Source organism: Lepidothrix coronata, unplaced genomic scaffold (genome assembly GCF_001604755.1).
Source record: "Lepidothrix coronata isolate B3197 unplaced genomic scaffold, Lepidothrix_coronata-1.0 Scaffold63, whole genome shotgun sequence".
In the NCBI taxonomy this organism is placed as follows: Eukaryota; Metazoa; Chordata; class Aves; order Passeriformes; family Pipridae; genus Lepidothrix; species Lepidothrix coronata.
Genome location: NW_016690243.1, coordinates 1,121,733 through 1,141,058, shown reverse-complemented (window position 1 = coordinate 1,141,058; position 19,326 = coordinate 1,121,733). Strand labels below are relative to the sequence as shown.

The 19,326-nt window shown below is 35.7% G+C and overlaps 1 protein-coding gene across 2 annotated transcripts in view; it reads right to left on the bottom strand.

Moving 5' to 3' along the window:
* Window positions 1–903: 903 nt before the first annotated feature.
* The window catches only part of TFEC (transcription factor EC), a 100,653-nt gene continuing 82,230 nt past the window's right edge, over window positions 904–19,326 (bottom strand). For both annotated transcript variants that reach the window (XM_017817922.1, XM_017817923.1), the window contains 4 exons: window positions 18,538–18,594; window positions 14,259–14,334; window positions 6,129–6,276; window positions 904–5,201 (listed from right to left, as the gene is read on the bottom strand). In XM_017817922.1, the coding sequence (XP_017673411.1) occupies window positions 4,821–5,201; window positions 6,129–6,276; window positions 14,259–14,334; window positions 18,538–18,594 (662 nt within the window). In that variant the 3' untranslated portion in view covers window positions 904–4,820. The remainder of the gene's footprint in view (window positions 5,202–6,128; window positions 6,277–14,258; window positions 14,335–18,537; window positions 18,595–19,326) is intronic.

Here is a 19,326-nt window from a genome sequence, read left to right as displayed (position 1 = left end):
TGAGTCTGCAACAGGCTGAGCATTGCCTTTCTACAAAGGAAATGGAGGGCTCTCAGTCCATCACAAAGGAACTGAGTATCTTTTATGGTCAAATCCTAAGTTCATAAAAAATATGCAAAAGAGCAAAGCTTCTTTACATAGCTAATCACTGAACTTTAAATAATATTTAAAATAATATTCAATTTTAGTACTGATGCGGGTGTCTTAATGATTTGTCAAAATAAAGAGCCTGGAAAAATCTTTATTACAAATAGAATATTTATCTGATGAATACAAATAATGAGCACTATTTTATAAGAAACAATGAACTATTACAAAAGTATAGATTAAATGCATAATATTACTCAACAAACTTTACAACTTTTCATGCACAGAAAGCACCAAATATCTTCCAAAGAAAGCAGCACTCTTGATATTAGGAATTCAAAATGAAATCAGAATCCTTACTTCATTAAGTAAAAGTATTTTTTAGTGCCAAATGCTACCTAATTATCAGCTTTAAAAATGCTTTATATCTTAAAATACAATATTCTGTTTATTCTAGATTGTCTGGGGAACATCTAGTACATTAAAAGGTTTTTGTAGAGCTTCTTAGTGATTTAACTGATATCATCATGCCTGCTAGCAATTTTGCAACATTCTGAAAACACTTTCCATAAATCAAAGCCTTAGCAGCAGGAATAAGCAGATGGCAGGAGACCATATTAAAGAATGTATCAATTATTTTTATTAATGGGATGCTACTGGATCATGATCTATCATAATGGTCTAAATGTTTAACAGTTGTGAAGTGTTTTGTCTGTTAGATATCTTAGATGTTCTTAGTGGATGTTACTATAATGTCTTGTGACAGCATTTTTGAGGGTCTGGACAGTGAAGTTTCATAAGGGGCATATAAAGAGATGTTTTAATTTCAGTCCTTTAATTATATTCATATAATAAACATAAAATACCAGCATATATAAAACATAACTGTAAAAAGATTGCATGTACAGTGTGTAATAAAGTACATTCTGTCTGCATAAAATGACTTGGAAAACAAGATACTATATGGTTAACAATGAAAAATGGCAATTATTATAAAAATATTCTACAGTCTCATAATACTAATGTAAATGCTTTTACTTATATGAGAGACAACATAATTTTAAATTACAATAATTTTACATCCTCCATTCATATATACAATCCTATTAAATTCAAAAGGTATTATAATAGCTATGGTCATATTAAGATTAAGTGAAGGAACTATAGTTATTTTACTACATAGAGCAACTGTGTTCCTGTTTGTTAAAACTGTTTGCACTTACTGTAGCTTTTCACAGAATCCACGCTATGCACAATGAAATAGTTTAGTTTTCTGTTCTTAGTATAGCTCTATATGCATCTCACGAATTAAACAAGATGTTAATATTGTGAGTCCCTTTCCTTTTTTGTAATTATCAGTCTGTTGTTTTGTGTATTTTGTAGGAACATGTCCACCAGCTTTGAATAGCTGCTACTGAAAACAAAAGCAAGAACTTCTCATTTAATACATGTTGACAAAAATATCCAATTTTCCTACCCCCTGCCCAGCTGGAGGTCAAGCTCTGTAAGACTTTAAATTCTTTTCTAGTCCCAGAGCCACAGACATTATGCATGTCTTTCACGAGATTTCACTGAATAGATCTCTGTAGGAAATAGCCAAAGAGTGTATTTCCCTTGCACCGTGTTTCAGTCCAATAATACTTGCATGGACAGCAAAGAAATTCTGCCTGATCAAGAATGTCAAGATTTGTCCCGGTAGTCATGAAATCCCTTTCCTCTGTGGAAGCTATTAGGAATGTACTCAGCTCTGCCATAGCAGTCCTCTCAGCTTCACAGTAGCATCACCGAACCTGCGATGGGAGAGGGAGGGCTTACTCTAAAAAGTCTGGGATGTGGCTGCCAGCACACACATCTCCTAAATACCTTCAGTGGCACCTATTAATCCCCAGAATGTCCTAGATTAGTTTTGCACTCTGTACCACCACTTAATTTCAAAGGTGAAGCTGTAAGCCAGTCCATAGCCATTAGCTAACACACTAATTATGATGACTTTCTACCAGAAAAAATGCAGTGTTGGTGAAACACCATTGCCATAATAAACACCTGCAGATATTGATGCATTTTGTGTTTAAAGCAAGGGGGTTGGGGATTTTGTGTGAAGAAAGACAGCTTGAATATGTTTGAGGATAGATGAAATACAGTATATTGCAAAAAGAACATTCACTATCTTTTGTCAAGTTTCTCATGCAAGAAGAGAGAGAAAAATTCTGGTGCTTTAAACTGAAGCAATTGTCAGAAGAATGAAAATCAACTTTAAAAAATTTAATGGGTGCACTATAATGTTTTTTTTAGAACAGTGCTTATAAAAGTGATGAAATTCAGGAGTTATTTAAAGTCAATATAGTTCAGAAGTATGGTCTAACTCACATGTAAAAGTTCAATGGGAAAATCATGTAATACATTCATATTTAATTTCTTTTTCTCCATTATGAGCAATCCACACTGGTGTATTTAAAACTAATGTAGTAGAAACTGCAGTACAAGGACAAATGGCATTTGATATCAACCAAATATCCCTTCCTGAATATGGACAATACTCAGATTAAATGAAAATACTCATACTATACTAGACATAATATGCTCCTAAATGTTACTTTTAATTCATCGTGTTTTGTATTCAGATGTCAATATTAGCTAGTCTTTGGGAAAACTATGACAAAAAGCTTCCTCTTTTAATTAATCCAATTTACAGAAGCACTCCAATTAAGATGGTGTTCAGTCCTACATCCAGTTATCTTTGGGTAATACTCATCTGTCTTTTGCAGTCCTTTCCTACATACTACAAAACCAAAAAACAAACACAAAACTCCCAAACAAAAAAAACAAAAAACTTGCAAGAATCCTGTTTGTTGTTGTTATTATTTTTAACCATGAAGTGGGAGCATATCATAACCTCTTCTAATGGTCAGATCTGTGCTTACAGACCAGTTTATATCCACGTAGTTTGCACAGGCTCATAGAAAACCTTGAGTTTCCTAAAATTATAAATATTCTTCTGAAATAGGACACTCCATCATCTTTCATAGCCATCTGGATGTCATTTATTATCCAGCTGCTAAATTTACAATTATGGAACTATCATGACACTAACCGTGTTGGTCAGGAACGTGCTATGACGTGGGAGGAACACGAACCTCACAAGGACTGTGAGGAAGACCCAGATACAGAAAAGTAAGAAACAATTGCTCTTGTTTTTGTTAATAAGTTTAAAGACATAAAATGTTAATACAAACAGCCATCCACTTTAATTTTTTCTTAATGTTTCCAAATCTGTGGCATTTCTGGGCTGTGAGGCAGGCTCAGTTGTGGCAAAATTAATACACACTTTTGAACCATATTTCGAATCATTAGAGAATTCCCTGATGTGATCTTTTGGCTTTGGTTGAGGAAGAGCTTTGAAGACCTGTGCCAGTTTATTTTCCCATTTATTAATATTACAATTAGAATGATTACACTTAATGTCCTCCAGGAACATACATCACTCTCCAGAATTTCACTGTGTATAGAAGTGATATGACTTCCACCTGCCCTCTAACTGACAAGTCTTTACTGAGTCATCAGAACAGGTTTTCTGAATGCCCCCTCCTAGCAAGCCAGTTATGAGAGGCAGTGCATCACATCAGTGTTTCTGAATATCCCCCTTAGTTTGAAAAGTCTTCCTTTTCAGCTTGTCTGTGGCGAATCTAAAGCCAAATTTGAAATTACATTATCTTTGTTTCAAGTGTATGGAATGGGAATCTTGTCATTTACCTCTGAGTCCAAATGGATCAAAGGCATATGGATAGAGTCCCTTTGGAAAAACCTCACTGTGCTGCCAAAGGAATTGAAAGCATCATCCAAAAGCACAGGATTATATCTCTGAATTCCAATCTCTTCTACATAAAAAAGGACACAGTTTGAATATTCTTGAAATAAGCAGCTGACATAGCACTATTACCAGTAGTTTTAAATTGTGCTAATTGTAACATGGAGTGTCTGTGCTGTCTTGTACATCCATACAGCCTTTCTGCTGCAATGCCATATCTTTTTCTGTCTCAGTTCATTTGAGTCTCCGTCATTTCGTTAGCTTTCATTTTTCTTCTCTGTCATTAAAATATATATTAAAAGAGTGTTCTTTTTCTACAAATTAAATAAAAAAAAAACAACTAATGGCATTCCATGGAAAGCTTAATGGATTTTCTCCTTTTAAAGAGAAGCCTATACAGTTTAAACTGCATGCTTACTTTACTTGTGTGAAAGCATTACCACCTTTATTTTTAAATTTTAAAATCTGTAACGTCTCTGCAGTTCCCAGCTTAAATAGTTCTCTGTTGCTTCACATTTTGTAGAATTTTTAGTGGTATAAAAGAAAGAAATTAGCAAATTACTAAAACTCATGTTTTTAGCAGAAAAAGTGTAAGTAGATTGAAAAGAGTTTGTAACATGGGTATTCCTTTTGTGGTAACCACTTTTGTAGTACTGTAAGTCATGAAATGATAGAAGAAATATTCCCAGTGAAAAAATATTTATGCAAATGTCAGCTGTGAACAGAAGGTAAATTTGGGCCAAAGTGATATGAGTTCATGTCCATCTCATTTTCCTGTGAAGTAAGGGCTGATTTAAATCTTTGTCATGTAGTAACATCTTCACAGTGTCTCTCCTTATAAGTATTTAAAGTAAGAACAAACAACATGCTTACATTCAACGCGGTCTTTTAGCAAGTGGTTTAGAGAAGTATGAGACCACTTCTGTTTTTATAAATCATCTCCATCATCTGTGCTAAAGCTGCTTCTCCTGCTGCTCTCTTTTGATGCAGCTGGGGACGTGGAGGACAAGAGAGGATCTGTTCCAAATGGCGACACTGTGTCATCCAATAAAATTTCCTCTAGACGTTGTTCTTCTTTTAAAGCTGCACTGAAGGACAAATCCGTGAAGTGTGAAAGTGGATCAGAAAAGGCTGTAGATCCATCACAAACATCAGAATTTTGTCCATGTACCAGAGGCATTTGTTGAGAGTAGTCTACAGAGTTCTCCTCTGGATAAGACTGTTGCTTGATGACCTGTGCAGCTAAATCGACAGCAGTGAGTGAAGACATGACTGGGAGGCCATGTGCACGTGCCTGGATCTCCAGTTCCTAACATTTCAAACAAAAATGATTAGACAACAGCTTTAAAAGACAGAGTTTCTTCAGAACTATTGCAGTAAGTACAGGAATCATGTATGCAAATTAATTATACCTTTTATCCAGTTGTGCGACTACATTTTAAAATATTAAATTCTTAGTCTATGAAAATTTGCCACTCAAGAGTTTTCATCTCCCCCTCTGTCTTTAAGCAACTATCCTACAGCAACATAAGAGATAGGACAGCCTCTACACCCACTGCATACTGAATCCAATGAAAATGGTAGAAAAATGTTGCAACTTGAAAATTTGTTATCCACTGCTATCCAGAGAAACAGAAGAGTCTTTACTTGGTGATGCTTATGATATACAGTTATATAAGTAAATCAACATATGTAAGATGATCGATTTTATGTCTGTCTATCTATCTACCAATCCATTCATCCCATTTTCATACGTGTGTGTCTATATTAGAATCTTGCCTTTCAAGCTATGAAGGGCTGTATTCCATCTCTTCATGTAAAAAGTAGATATAACATAGCACACTATAACCAAGGAAGTGTAATGTGTGAAATGGCTACAAAGGGAAAATGAAAATACTGAAGGGAATTTTGTGTCCAGTATTGATTTTTGGCTACAGGGACGTATTTCTTTTCCTTATCTTTTTTGTGTTTCTCTCGCTCTAACACGTACATAATGAAACTGTTTGTACAAATACTTTATTAACTTTCCATGAATTCCTTTATGTAAGGTATAACTATCAAAGAAATTTCCTAGAAACCTAAAAAATACCCCCTCTCCAATATACACAAAAATAAATAGGAAAGCCAATTCATTTTTAATAAATGTCATTTGGGGAAAAATTACATAGATTAATAAAATTTGATGAGGGATAAGTACTAAGAAAGCTTTGTAGTTCATGGCAACACTTATACAAACCTGAATTCGGAGTAGGAGTCTTCTGTTAGCATGCTCTAATTTCTTTTGCCTATGTTCTAATTCTCTGGCTCTCTGTTGTTCTTTCTGTAGCCACTTGATGTACTCCACTGATGCTTTTAAAATAGTCCCTTTGTTCCAGCGCATATCACTGTAGAATGTAGAGATAACCTTTTCACAATTGTACATGTCAGCAGAATTCATAAGAACTTACAAAATCTTTTACATTAATATGAAATAATGATTTACATGACTATTATTCACTCTTAGATATTATTGCTTCTGAATGGAAATTTTAATAGAATAGTTAAGAAGCCCTTATATAGTAAAATTAATCCCAGAATGAAAATAAGTGTCAAAAGAAAGTAATAAAGTGACTTTTTGTGGGAGAGCTAAATGCAATATCATGATTCTACCATTACAGTTTTTATATTTTTAGTGAAAATTGCTTTTATTATTAACTCTAAGATTAAAATCTATGTGCAGTATTTCTGCATTAATGAACTAGGAAATATACATTACTGAGGACTTAAACCTAAATTTTTAAAGATCATTTTGAATATACTACTCCTTTTACCTGACTTACTAATGAGGTTGCTTTTATGCTTGTAGAGAAAAATATTATCTGTGCTGAATGCCACTCCTCACTGATGACAGACCAGAAAAATCACACTTCTTTAACCATAATGACTAGGGAATGACACAAATCATGTTCAAAAATCTTGAAACAATATAAAATACGCAGCTACATGCAGACCCTAACTCAAAATAAAAGCCTTGCAAAAAAATTAGATTAAATCTGCCCATCATTCAGGAAATAATGGTTTAACTTCCAGCTTACAAGCAGCCTTACAGCAATAAAACACTTGTTTAAATGCATCTGTTCAAGGATTTTCATGTATGCATTTATCAACTTTTCATGTATTCCTTTAACTCAGGTCTTGGAGGCCTTGGAACAGGAATGAAATTTGTGGAAAATGTTTACTTTCTAATACATTTCAATATTTTAAGATACAGAATTTGTCTGCTGCATTAAATACACAGATATAAGGGTTTATCCAAACTATCCACTTCACTGCAAGACTGCTTAGGCTGAGCAGAAGGTTGACCAAGGTTCTGGCCCTATAACGCAACCCTGAGAAGGAAAAGTTATTTTTGCAACTAAGAATCTGACACTGGAAGGGGTAAATATTTTTTTAATATCTATAATACCATATATTTACTTGTTGGCATTTACAGAGTCAAAAAGAAATATAAATTATATTCCAGTCTATCATGACTTTCCCTTATTCATAAAATCATAGAATCATAGAATATGCTGAGTTGGAAGGGATCCATCAGGACCATCGAGTCCAACTCCTGGCCCTGCACAAGACACCTCAAGAATCACACCATGTGCCTGAGAGCATTGTCCAAATGCTTCTTGAACTCAGACAGCCTTGGTGCTGTGACCACATCCCTGGGTGCTCAACCAACCTCTGGGTGAAAAGCTTTTTCCTGACACCCAACCTAAACATCTCCTGACTCAGCTTCATGTTGTTTCTTTGGGTCCTGTCACTGGCCAACAGAGTGAAGAGATTGGTACCTGCCCCTCCACTTCCCCTCACAAGGAAGTTGTAGACTGCAATGAGGTCTCCATTCAGTCTCCTCTTCTCCAAGCTGAACAAACCAAGTGACTTCAGCCGCCCCTCATAAGGCTTCCCCTCCAGTCCCTTCCTCATTCTCATGGCCCTCCTTCAGACATTCTCTAATAGCTTATCGTTTTGGGTTTTTTTCTATTGTCTTTGGTTGTTTCAGTTAATGAGATTTGCCCCTACTCTTGTGTTCACCTATGGTGAATAAAATTATTGCAGATGTTTTGTGTTCAGCTTCTCAGAGTAAGTGCCTAAGGAACCTTGCACCCTTACTCCAAGGCTATGCACCCTTATAGACTTCTGCCAATGCAGTTGTTTTTCTACTGAATATATAGGGCAAAAGCCAGGCAAGTACAGGATTTAGGGATCCAGGCCACTCGGCCTTTCCTGATGCACTTTACTAGGGATAAAACCTTACAGAACTGATAGCTTTAAGGCAGTCAGAAGAATACACAAAATTATTTGTGATAAAGCGTTACAGTGTTTAACCATATCATAAAATTCAGACAATTTGCTAGAGATTTGGGAGAAACATTTTTTGATCCAAGAGTGCTCAAACTCATGTCTGTTCTCTCTGGGAAGCACACAAAGTGTGGGGCTTCAGCATATAGGACCTCCCCTCACCTCAGTATGTGTGCCAAGAATACACAGCTTTTTGGGATTAGAAGGTGAGGAGGTCAGAGAGAAAATAATTATTGTCTCAGATCCTGCTGTCTGCAAAGCCAAAACATCAGAAGCTGCTCACTGAAGTGGGTGTGTATTCTTATTTAGACATTCCATGGTCAAAAACGCTAGAACAGAGAGGGAACTGGGAGCCAAGAACAGAACATGTCTTCCTCATGACAGCTGAGTCATATCTTGGCAGTTCCTCTGCCCCTTCCTTCTTCTCCCTGAATTTCTTGCCCAGGTGGGAGGACAGAACATTTCCCTGTCAGCATCCGATGGGCTCCCTCCTAGCAGAGGACTTTCTTCTCGCATGTGGTTTACATTCAAACTGTAAATGTTAAGGAAGCTTTTAGTATGCATAATAATGCATATTTTCTGGACAAATCTTTGACTGCCATCACCAGCTCATGGCAACTTTGAAAAGCACTAGAGGAGTAAAAATGCCTCGAGTATATACTATGGAGAAATGCAATCTGCAATCATTCATGTTACACATAATTTGCAACCTTTGTGATATTGCTTACTTTTAGTTCATATTACCTTGATAATTTGAGGTTTTTATTTCTATGGCAATGACATTTTTTGTCACAGGATGAAATAAATTTTCACTGGAAGACCAGTTTCTAGATTCAAACCGCCAGCTTCTGCATGAGATACATATGGATAGATATGTCTTGTGGTAATATTTACAGATCTGAGATGAAAAATTATCACAGGATGAAATTGCAGTAGTTATTATCATCATTTAAGAGACTGTTATTTAACCTGTGTGTGTGTCTGTGTGTCTGTGTGTGTCTGTGTGTGTCTGTGTGTATGCATGTATCCCATATATCTTCTACATCTCTTCTCATATACACACATACTGGTTGATGTCTTATTAAATGAAAAGTATTGAAGTTAAATCTTCCAATGTCTGAAGGCAATATGGCAAAGGATCAGCTGGTGACCTTAGTAGCCAACGTGAATTTCACTTTGTGTCTCTCTATACAAGGATCTAAAGAAAATATTGAAGTTGTCTGTGCTAATTCTGCATTGCAGGTATTCCTCATCCATTCTAGCCCAGAGCACCACACAGCAGTCACGGGACAGTGCTGAGGAGAAACAGAGGCTCTACGCAGATGTGCAGTGCTGGAAGAGTAGCAACATAACTGGTGGGGATGAAGGCAAACAGGGCAATAGTACAGGTGAGGTTCCTGTTTAGCAATAGCCTACAATGCATCCAGCAGGTAGGCAAGTAGATTCATCTATGATGGGAAATAAAAACAACCTAGCACTTGAAAAGGGATTATCTCAAAGCACAAAAAGTGCATAAGAAGAATTCAGGAATTCTGTGATCAGTTATTAGGTTTCTGTTATTTCTCTGAAAACAATGCTTTCTAAATTGGGTGCAAATGAAGAAAGCTATCTGAAAAATTATAAAAGGGGCACTAGGAAATTATGGGGTTTGCTTTTAGAGATTTATATATTGTGCTTATATATAATAGAGATAAAAATTGAAATGAAAAGGCTTACAAACCCATTTGAGAACCTTTAAAATCATTGGCAGTTGTTACTCATTTAATTGGAAACCACTTTATAAAAACAGAAAAAATAAAAAAATACTTGCATTCCTAAATGGTTTGAATCTACAAAGTAAGATATAGATCTACTGAGTCTTGGAGATGGCAGGAATTTTTTTTCATTTTACTGTTTCACTGTCTATTAATTCCTTTCTTGTTTAGTTTTCTTTTTTTTGGAGGGGGGATTTTTTTTTAGGCGGTTGTGTGTGTTGTTTTGTTTGTTGTTGGTTTGTTTTGCTTTGCTTTTGTTTTTCTTAGCCTTCATTTTTATTGAATGCATATAATACTTCGTTCTGTAGATATGGAAACACATGGGAAATTCTACATGTGAATAAAGTCATTTGAAAACAGTAACAACTTTTGCAGGTTTGGTCATCAGCAATGGCCTCTGCAAAGGAAGATTTCATTTCTGTTTCTGTGTGTGCATGTGGTACCATAATTTGAAATTTTTAGCAAGCTACATGTGTTCTTGAGTTTAACTAACAGAGGTCTACCACACTTCAGAAGATTTGCATGGAAAAGTAAAAAATAAGTAAAACCCCACATTTTATTGTCTCTGAACCCTGGCTCCTCCTAACTTTAAGATCTGAATCTCTCTAGAAAACTCAAATGCTCAGAACAAAACATGTAACTCTCACCTAGGAGAGTTTCCCATTTTGGAGAAAAAAAACATAGACAAGAGATTGATCTTCAACTCATTTCCATTAATTTAATTTTGTTAAGTCAAAGGACTTTCACTAATTTAAAGAAGTTGAACTCCTGTAGGAAGAACCAGAGCATTTGGTCATCTAAGATTAGAACTAATTAACAAAAATAGCATTTGTGAGAGTGTGATAATCACAGGGTTTGCCAGGCACAGGACAGTTACTAATAACAAGGACATTTGCAAAGTTGAAACCATGTTTGCAGACCATTTCTTTCCCTGTTTCTTGAGAAATTTACGGTAAGGTGTGCTTCCTCAAAGAAATACTTTGAAGGACTTTGTACTTGTTTTGATGACTTGCACAATTGCAAAGTGTATTCTGAAAGAGGCAGTAAGTTTCCACTTTGTAATAGCAGGAGCATATATAAGCTTTTCCTGTACAAGAAATGTGGCTGTGCTGGCTGCTGGAGCAACCAGAGAGCAGAGAGAAGGTCAGGCTCAGGCAGATGCAGAGAGAAGAGAGGAGAGAGTGAGAGCAAACCACTGCTTATGCCCAAATCCTCAGTGGTTTTCCTAACATCCTAGGTCTGTAAAATGACTAGAATTCTTGAAGGAAGGGGTTTTTTTCTTCTTTGGCTTTCTGATAATTGAAGTCTGTCTACCATAAAACCATTCTTGTGTAGGCACTTTCAGACTCCATCACAGTGTGAAGTCCTGTTAACCACCTAAAAGGTGGATTCCGAAAGGCTGAACACAAATGGAAAAGTGAGTATATTAAAGGAGTATTTTATGAGCTTTCCAACAAAATATGACTATTTCTGGCATTTTTAAAAGTCTATTTTTGAATTATTCTGTATAACTGATTTGCATTTCTGAATCATCTAGCACTTGGATATCTAAGCATTGAAGATTAAACAAAAGAGTCAAAGTTCTTTTTAACTCATACTTATGTCCATTTTCTAATGCTGATGAAGTGAACTTAAAATACCCATTCATTTAAGCAATGTAATCCACACTTTTATTGTTAAAAAAAAAAAAAAAAAAAAAAAAAAGAAAATGTGAAAAGGATAGGGGTTTAAGCCAGTCAAAAGAAAGTCCCTGCAGAAGCTCTACAGGAGCCAAACAAGTTCACTATATAACTAACAAAACAAAAGTGAAATAAAAACCCCACACAGCACTTCTAAGAAATATAAATCATAAAAGGTTTCCAAATGGCATAAAAAAATGTCCTTTTCTGTTCCTGACTCTGAATGTAATCTTCTTGAAGCAAGCCATCTGGGACAGGCATGCTAACCACAATGGCTTACTTATAGCAATATTTGCTCTTCAGTGCAAAGGCTGATTTTTCTCACTGTCATTAGTCTAAGCATCAGTTAGGCTTCTCCTTATACAGCTAAGTTTCCACTATAAGAAGAATTTTCTAAAATCAATATAAGAGTGAAAATGCTATATGTGATAAAATGCTACAGATGAAGTATTGTAAGACATGATAAATCTCTTTCAAAGAAGAGGGGGAGATTGGGGGCACAGTAAGGTGTTATGAAGGGAAAAGCAAGAACCGAAAGAGAGGGTAAGGACATTGAGTTATGATTTGGCAACACAGGACCAAACCCAAAGGAAATAATAGTAATTTTAATCTGCTTAGCCAACAAAAGAACATGCTCAAATTATATATTTCCATCTAAAAATACAAATACAAAAAAAAGTGTTTTACACTTTGGATTAATTTATCCTGGCACCAAGCTATAGTAAAGTTATGTTGCAAGCTAGTATTTCAAAAGCCCTGCACTTTTTGATGCCTTTCTTTTCTTAACACCAACTTGAAAACTTTTAAATAGGCTTACTTTCAAAAGGAGTACTGATTACCAGCCTTTTGAAGACAGCAGTCTTCAGAATGTGAGATACTTAAGTTTACCTTGTGTTTTTGTAAACATAAACCACTCTGGGTCTGTCACACTGTTGAACTCAGTCATGGGTTTGCAGATTAAAACAAGATAAGGCAATGACTGCAGAATCTATACCTGAGACTTTTTCATCAGGCAGCACCACCAGAATCTGTGGGTAAAGTCCACAATCTACTTGCTGGAGCAAAACTGCAGGCCCAGATAATTCATTTTAAGAACAGCCTAAGTGATTGCTCTTGGTATTAATGTTTCGATTAAGTTCACAAACTAAACCTGAATCCAGAACAAAACATGTAACTGAAACACCTCTGTAGGCAACCAAAAATCGCAACTGGAATTTGTACCTCATGCTCATCTCTAATTGTACTGTAACTACCTTCTGTTATTGCTTTATAGCTGCAAACCAACAGTGCCATCCACTGTTTATCTGAGAAATCTTTCAATTATTTGCCCAAATAGTATTGATACCGAAAGATGCATCAGCAAAATTAAAATGCTTCTACCAGTCTGTGCTTGCAATGGAGCCCAAACTTTTTTTAGGTACTTAAAGCCCTTTTTATTTTAACTCAGCTGTAATACCTAATTATATATTAATAACAAAACCACACCCATTTATCTAATCTTGGGTGAATGCTATAGAAGGAGCCAGGTTGGTGAATTCTCTCAAATGGATGCAGTATGTTAACTTTCTCTCTGGTGATTTCACTCCAAGTGAAGCCAATCTTGCACTTTTGTAAGTCTCACATAGCTTTATATTGTTCCAGAAATCCTTAATAGAAACAAAAGTTTCTTAGTGCCAAGGAAAAAAAAAGGCTGAAATAGATGTTTTCATTTGAAGTATCACGCAGGTCTGTATTGACATGTAAATGATAAAGACAAAATCTGTATAATCAATTTTATGCAAGTCACAATCATGGTAGGCATGGTCTTAAGTCTTCCCCAAGTGACGTGAGAAATCTAAGGCTAAAGTTCAACTTTAAATGTCACACTGAACTGTTATTGCTAATCCTGCAGTGGGCTTTCCTACAAGACAACCTTTTTCATATTGATGACAAATATAAGCTTTAAGGGAATGCAGGTAGTGGTCAAGCAATATGCATTTTGTGTTACTGTAAGTGTATGCATTAGTATAATATGATATTATTATAGCAATTGTATCAATTATTACTTTAATCCTTGCATTTTAGGACTGGTGTTTTCCCTGCACTGAGTGCAGGACTTTTGAAAAATGCTCAGTCTACAGATTCTTGTACTGATTTTTTTTGCCTTAGTCAAAGGGCAGACAGTGACAATGTGAATTTTGAGTTATTCCACTAGAGGGCCATAGCAAGGGCTGAAAGCATCACTCCTTCCTTCTCCAGAGACACCACACAATTGTGCCCAGGGACAGAGAGATGGACTTTCTGCTGTTTGGCTTATCTTTTTTTTCTTTTCTATTTTTGGTTTTGTTTGGTTTTAATTTGTTTGCTTGTTTTCCCTTGATGTGGCAGTCACTCTTAAACACCCTGGAATTTTTTTCATTTTATGGTCATTTCAGATGAGTTTTTCCGACAGGCACCAAAAATCTGTTAAAGGCTCGTTACTTTAACAGCCTGATCTGAGCCAGTGACCTGGCATGGAAGATTTTGTATCCCATTACTCAATCCTATAGCCAGTATATACTACTGTCTCTTTTATTCTTGTATTTAAACTATAAACGTTATTTTAGGAAAGACTGTTGAACTCACGGATCATTGGACTTGGGGATGAGGGTGCCAAGCTCCTTGATTCGGTAGTTAATATTATACCTTCTTCTTCTCTCAACTGTTAAAAAGAAACAGTTACTATATTTACAGTGAAATATTCTTGGTGAAATTCAACATAGAACATTTTAATTAGTTATAAACAAGTCAGTCAGTCGATGCACAGAAAATTTCTTCCTCAAATAGCAGTCCCAACATGAGTTTCTACCTGTCTCTGACTTATTCTCAGGACAAACTGCGTGATTAGTACCATCTGTATCTTACCTTACCTATCGGTTTTTTCCTCCATTAGCCACTAGACTTCTAGAGAATTAAATAGTTGCATATTGTCTAAATGTGAGCTAACACTTCTTTTTCCTAATGTTTCTGTAGCCTTTCTCCACCATGCTTGTACAGAACAGAGATTTCAGTTTGGCAGTTTTGCTGGTGACTTCAACAGGGTCACAAGACAACTCATCTAGCAATTCATAGTTTGGCAGAACTCATGTTACAGATCACAGGTAAGAGCTCCACTATCCCTTATTTACAGTTGCCAGCATTTCAAACCAGAAAGAGGACATAACTGCAACCATATGCCCTCACTGAAACAGAGAAAGATTGTGTTCCAGAAACACTTCATCCCCAGCACATCTCTTTCCTTTGGGTATGGAAAGCACAGGCATGTTTACAATAACTTTTTAACACACAGAAAATGAATAAAAACACAGTTTAAATAATAAAAATATATTTTATGGATTTAAATTTATGTTTCTTCTAAGACAAGCTATGTAGGGTATCTCAGTTTACTTTGTAGTTTAGTTAGAAAGAGAAAACCAGAAGATAAGCCTCTTAAAACTATGTCTGACTCTCTGTGCTCTCAGTTCACTTTACCAGCATTGTACTGGTATCCAGGCTGGAGTATGTGACCTTGAGAAACTTAACATTTTCTAACGTATAGGTCCAAAGGACATCTCAACACTTCGGGGGATTACTTGTATATAGTTGTGACATGGAAAGTATATTCAGTGAGAATACAGTCCCGCTAGGGTACTGCTGGCTGTCAACGACCAGCAGTCTCTACTGACGTGAACTCGCACTTTTGTCCCTTCCCTCCACTTTATACTTTAACTCAATCCAAATCTCACTGAATGAGCAGGATTCAGTTTTGGTCCATCACTAACATCACACTGAGCTGCTCCTTTCATCCTTTTCATCTTGGAAGACCTTACCTTGGGCTCAATATGCTAGTGCCACTGTACTCTGTCAGACCAGCCCTGTCCAACTTAGAACATAGGCAAAACACATCAGTGCTCCACATATGGAGATGTTCACTTAAAATTTAATGTCCTATTTTTAAATATAAATACAAAAAGCCCAGTAGAGCTAAAGTATACGTGTTCAACCAAAGACATCCTAGCTGGTCTTTCAAGGCTGACGTCAGTCTTCTCACGGTCACATGAGCATGTTACTTTCAGTCTCAGACCCACCACTTAGATCACTTTTAGTCCTTTACTTCTTCCAGTACATAAAAATGTTTTCTTCCTGTCTCTGTGAGGCTCTTAGATTTGTGCAGCAGTCAGTTGTTTCCTCCCTAGCTGATTACAGCTCCAGGAACTCCCTGAGTGTTGTTATTTATTCTGATGAAGTGTTCTACCTTGGTGGGATGCATTATCTTGTCTTGATCTCTCTAGAAATAGGAATTTCACTCAACAAATTAAAGCATCTCAGGTTTTGCAGTCATGATTCACACATGCAGAAGACAGGTAATATAATCATCCTGAGTGTATTGCTGAGTGAACTCTTGTATCCCATTGGCATGAATGTGCTGGATCTTGTAGGAGAGCACAGTGTACAAAAGCACATAGCAACTGAAAAAATTAAAATATATATTTCAGTTATGTTGGCAAAATAATGGCAGGGCAAACAGAGTTAAAGAATGTGCCTTAGCTATAAAGTCCTATGGTATAATAGCTGTTGTTTCATTAATATTTACAATGTGGAAAAGCTCTGCAAGATACACATCAAAAAATGGTCAACTAAACATTGGCTAAAAAACAAGGTAAAAAAAAATTATCTTTACAAGTGGACACCTACAGAATTCTTTTTATTTCTATTCTTTTTTATGTTTTCCTGAAAAGAAACTTTCAGTGGTTGTGCTAATGAGTTAGGGGGAAATTTTGAAGCTTGGAAACATGTTTCAATAGAGTTTTCCTGATATATGTCTGCTAGAGTTCCAGTGATATCCTGAGTTATCAATAATATTTCAAGTGTCAAAATTACACATAAACCAAACCAGAAAATGATTTTTCAAACTACATGGATGGGATGACAATAAAACATTCTTTACTTGGAAGAAAAAAAAAAAAGGAAATGTTTTCTAATGGTTTAAACTCTTGCTGTTGTGTGACGTGGTTCAGTTTCCTAAATCTAAATCCCTTCTCGTGGTTTCATTGAGGATATAACCTTTCAACAGGAAATTTTTTGTAGTTCCTTTGTTCTCCTTGGTATGAGAATGTACAAGAACATTTTTGCAAAATGTGGACTTAAATTCAACCTGAATATTGAATGTTTGTATAGTTCCAATCAAGTTCCACAAACAGATTTTTCAGATCATGTCTAAGAAACCTGGTCCTTATAAAAGAGTAAATTACACTAATAAAGCCTTTATATGCAACACATTATTATGTCCAAGCCATTAGATAGTACAGCTATCTCCAGAGAGACTTTGAGCTCTGAAGTGTATGACTGGAGCCAAACCAAAAGAGACACTGCCTGTCTGCGATGCTATCATCATGGCATACTGCCTTCAGCTTAGTTGCCAGTAGTGAGGGAAAGTTCTCAGACATTTCTCCTGAGATTAGGAAGGAAGACCTCAGAGCCAAAATAAACAATGGAGGAAATGGTAGGACCAGCCATCCCTAATGTACCTATGAGCCTGTCTTTCCCCTTGTAGTTCCAGACAACTCCTACCCACCACCTTTCCTAGACCAGCAAAAACTCCCCATTCCTGCCCAAACAAGACAGAGAGCAGCTGCATTAGCATTTCAGAGATTACGTGCTAGCAACAGTTCTAACAATCTACATGGTCTGTCTGTAGTACACAAAAAAATTACAGACAGACATAAGGATGCCTTCCAGAAATTTTAAGTAGCAGAAAGTTGTCCACAGTGGTCGCTAGCACATTATGCCAGTGGATGTGCACTTTTGGGTATGTAATTTCATGCAAGTAAAGCCGCTAAGATTACTGGAATGGCCAGAGAACTAAGATATAAATAAGAGAATAAAGATATAAATAGTGGCTATTAAGTAATTACTAATTTGGATTTAAATTCATAGAATCATAGAATGTCTTGAGTGGGAAGTGATTCAAAAGGATCATCAAATGCAACTCCTATAATACTTCTGCTGGAAAAAGTGGAAAGGAGAACTGGGAAATGTAACTGCTTTATTCAACAGAAATTTCCAAATTTCCAAAAAGAATCCTTCAGGCTTTTTGTTTCAAATTATCCTTTAGAGGGAAAAGTTGCCTAACTTTATAGGCAATCTTCTCTCAATAATAAAACTGATTTTTTTTTTCTATTCTGTATAAAATGGTTTTTATTTTTATAAATATTTAGACTCTAAACTATGAATTTCACTATGTTCTAAGAAGACTATTCCTCTAAATCCAAATGCCTAACATCTGTACCTGGATGCACTGCTCTCCACAAAGGAAACAGAAGTGTATCCCAGATTACAGAGGTTACAGGGGTTTTGTGTCAGAGTCAGAACACTGTGTCTCACCCAGTCCTGCCCTGATGTCCTTTTGTGACATACAATTTCCATAACTTTAAGTGCTTAACAACCATTCATAATTATCTGATATACTATGCAATTTTTTTTCCCTCCACATCACCCATCAAGAGATAGAGCCTCTTTCTTGGACATTTCAGTAAATAATGTATGAAGACTTGATGTTCACTGTTGTTTTTCTCATCATCTCCCTCCTTTCTTGTCTGTTTTGCACTGTAATTCTTAGAGACAACATCAAGTGTACAGTCATAGGATAAAAACATAATAGCAGGGGAATTAATATGGAAATAAATAAATTACAATATTCAAAGAATGAAACTAATTTCAGGAAAGAAAGCTCTGTGGTTGGCTGTGTTTGGAGTCTGAGTTCAATTTGATCAGCCTAGTAATATGCTGATCTAGAAGATGAGCAGAGATGGGGTAGCTAATGTCTAATATTTTTGCATTCTCCATACAATCCAATTAATGAGATGGAAGATTAACATATACTTACTGAGATTGTGGTTATCCTTTTTTTGTCTCTCCTTTGCCATTGCTCTTGTATCTGCTTCTGACAGAAAGTAACATTTATTAAAATAGTTCTTAAGATGAAATTTCAGTACTTCTTTCACCTTTCCAAAATGGCCTCTTGTCACAAAGACCAGACTTCCAGTCCTTTTACTTCCAGTCCTTTTACTACATTACTATTATTAAAGCAGATCATAGGCAAATATATATTCTACCAATACTAAATTTTGCACAAGCTAGCAGGTTGCTTAAGATCTTTTTATTGCACAATATTTTTTATTTAGGAACATAGAAATATCATGGAGGGGTATTTTTCTCCAATTTGCTGTATTTTACATCAAGATAAACTTACAGTACACTAATGTGAATATGGATTTTCTATATCCCATAATGCAAGAGTTAATCAGATTTGTAAGATATTGAACAAACTCACTGTTTCCTCTGAGTGACACTAATAAACTGTACATGATTTTTAGCATTCTTTGGATTAATTGAATGCAACTTTTAAAGTTCTTAATCCACTAATATAGATTTACCTTGAATAGTCTTATTGTAAAGTTTTAAAAGAATCATTTGTTCTACCTTAGAACACATTAAAAGGATGATAATTTATTTATACTCTGGGTCAGGAGCCAACATGTGGAAGAATATACTACGTTTTCTAAATATTAAGGTTTATTAGAAGTATAATGTTCATAAAAAACAGAAGAAAAACCTGGTTTCTGAGCTGCTAAACACAAGAACAGAAAGAAAACATTTCTTCTTGCTCTTTGTT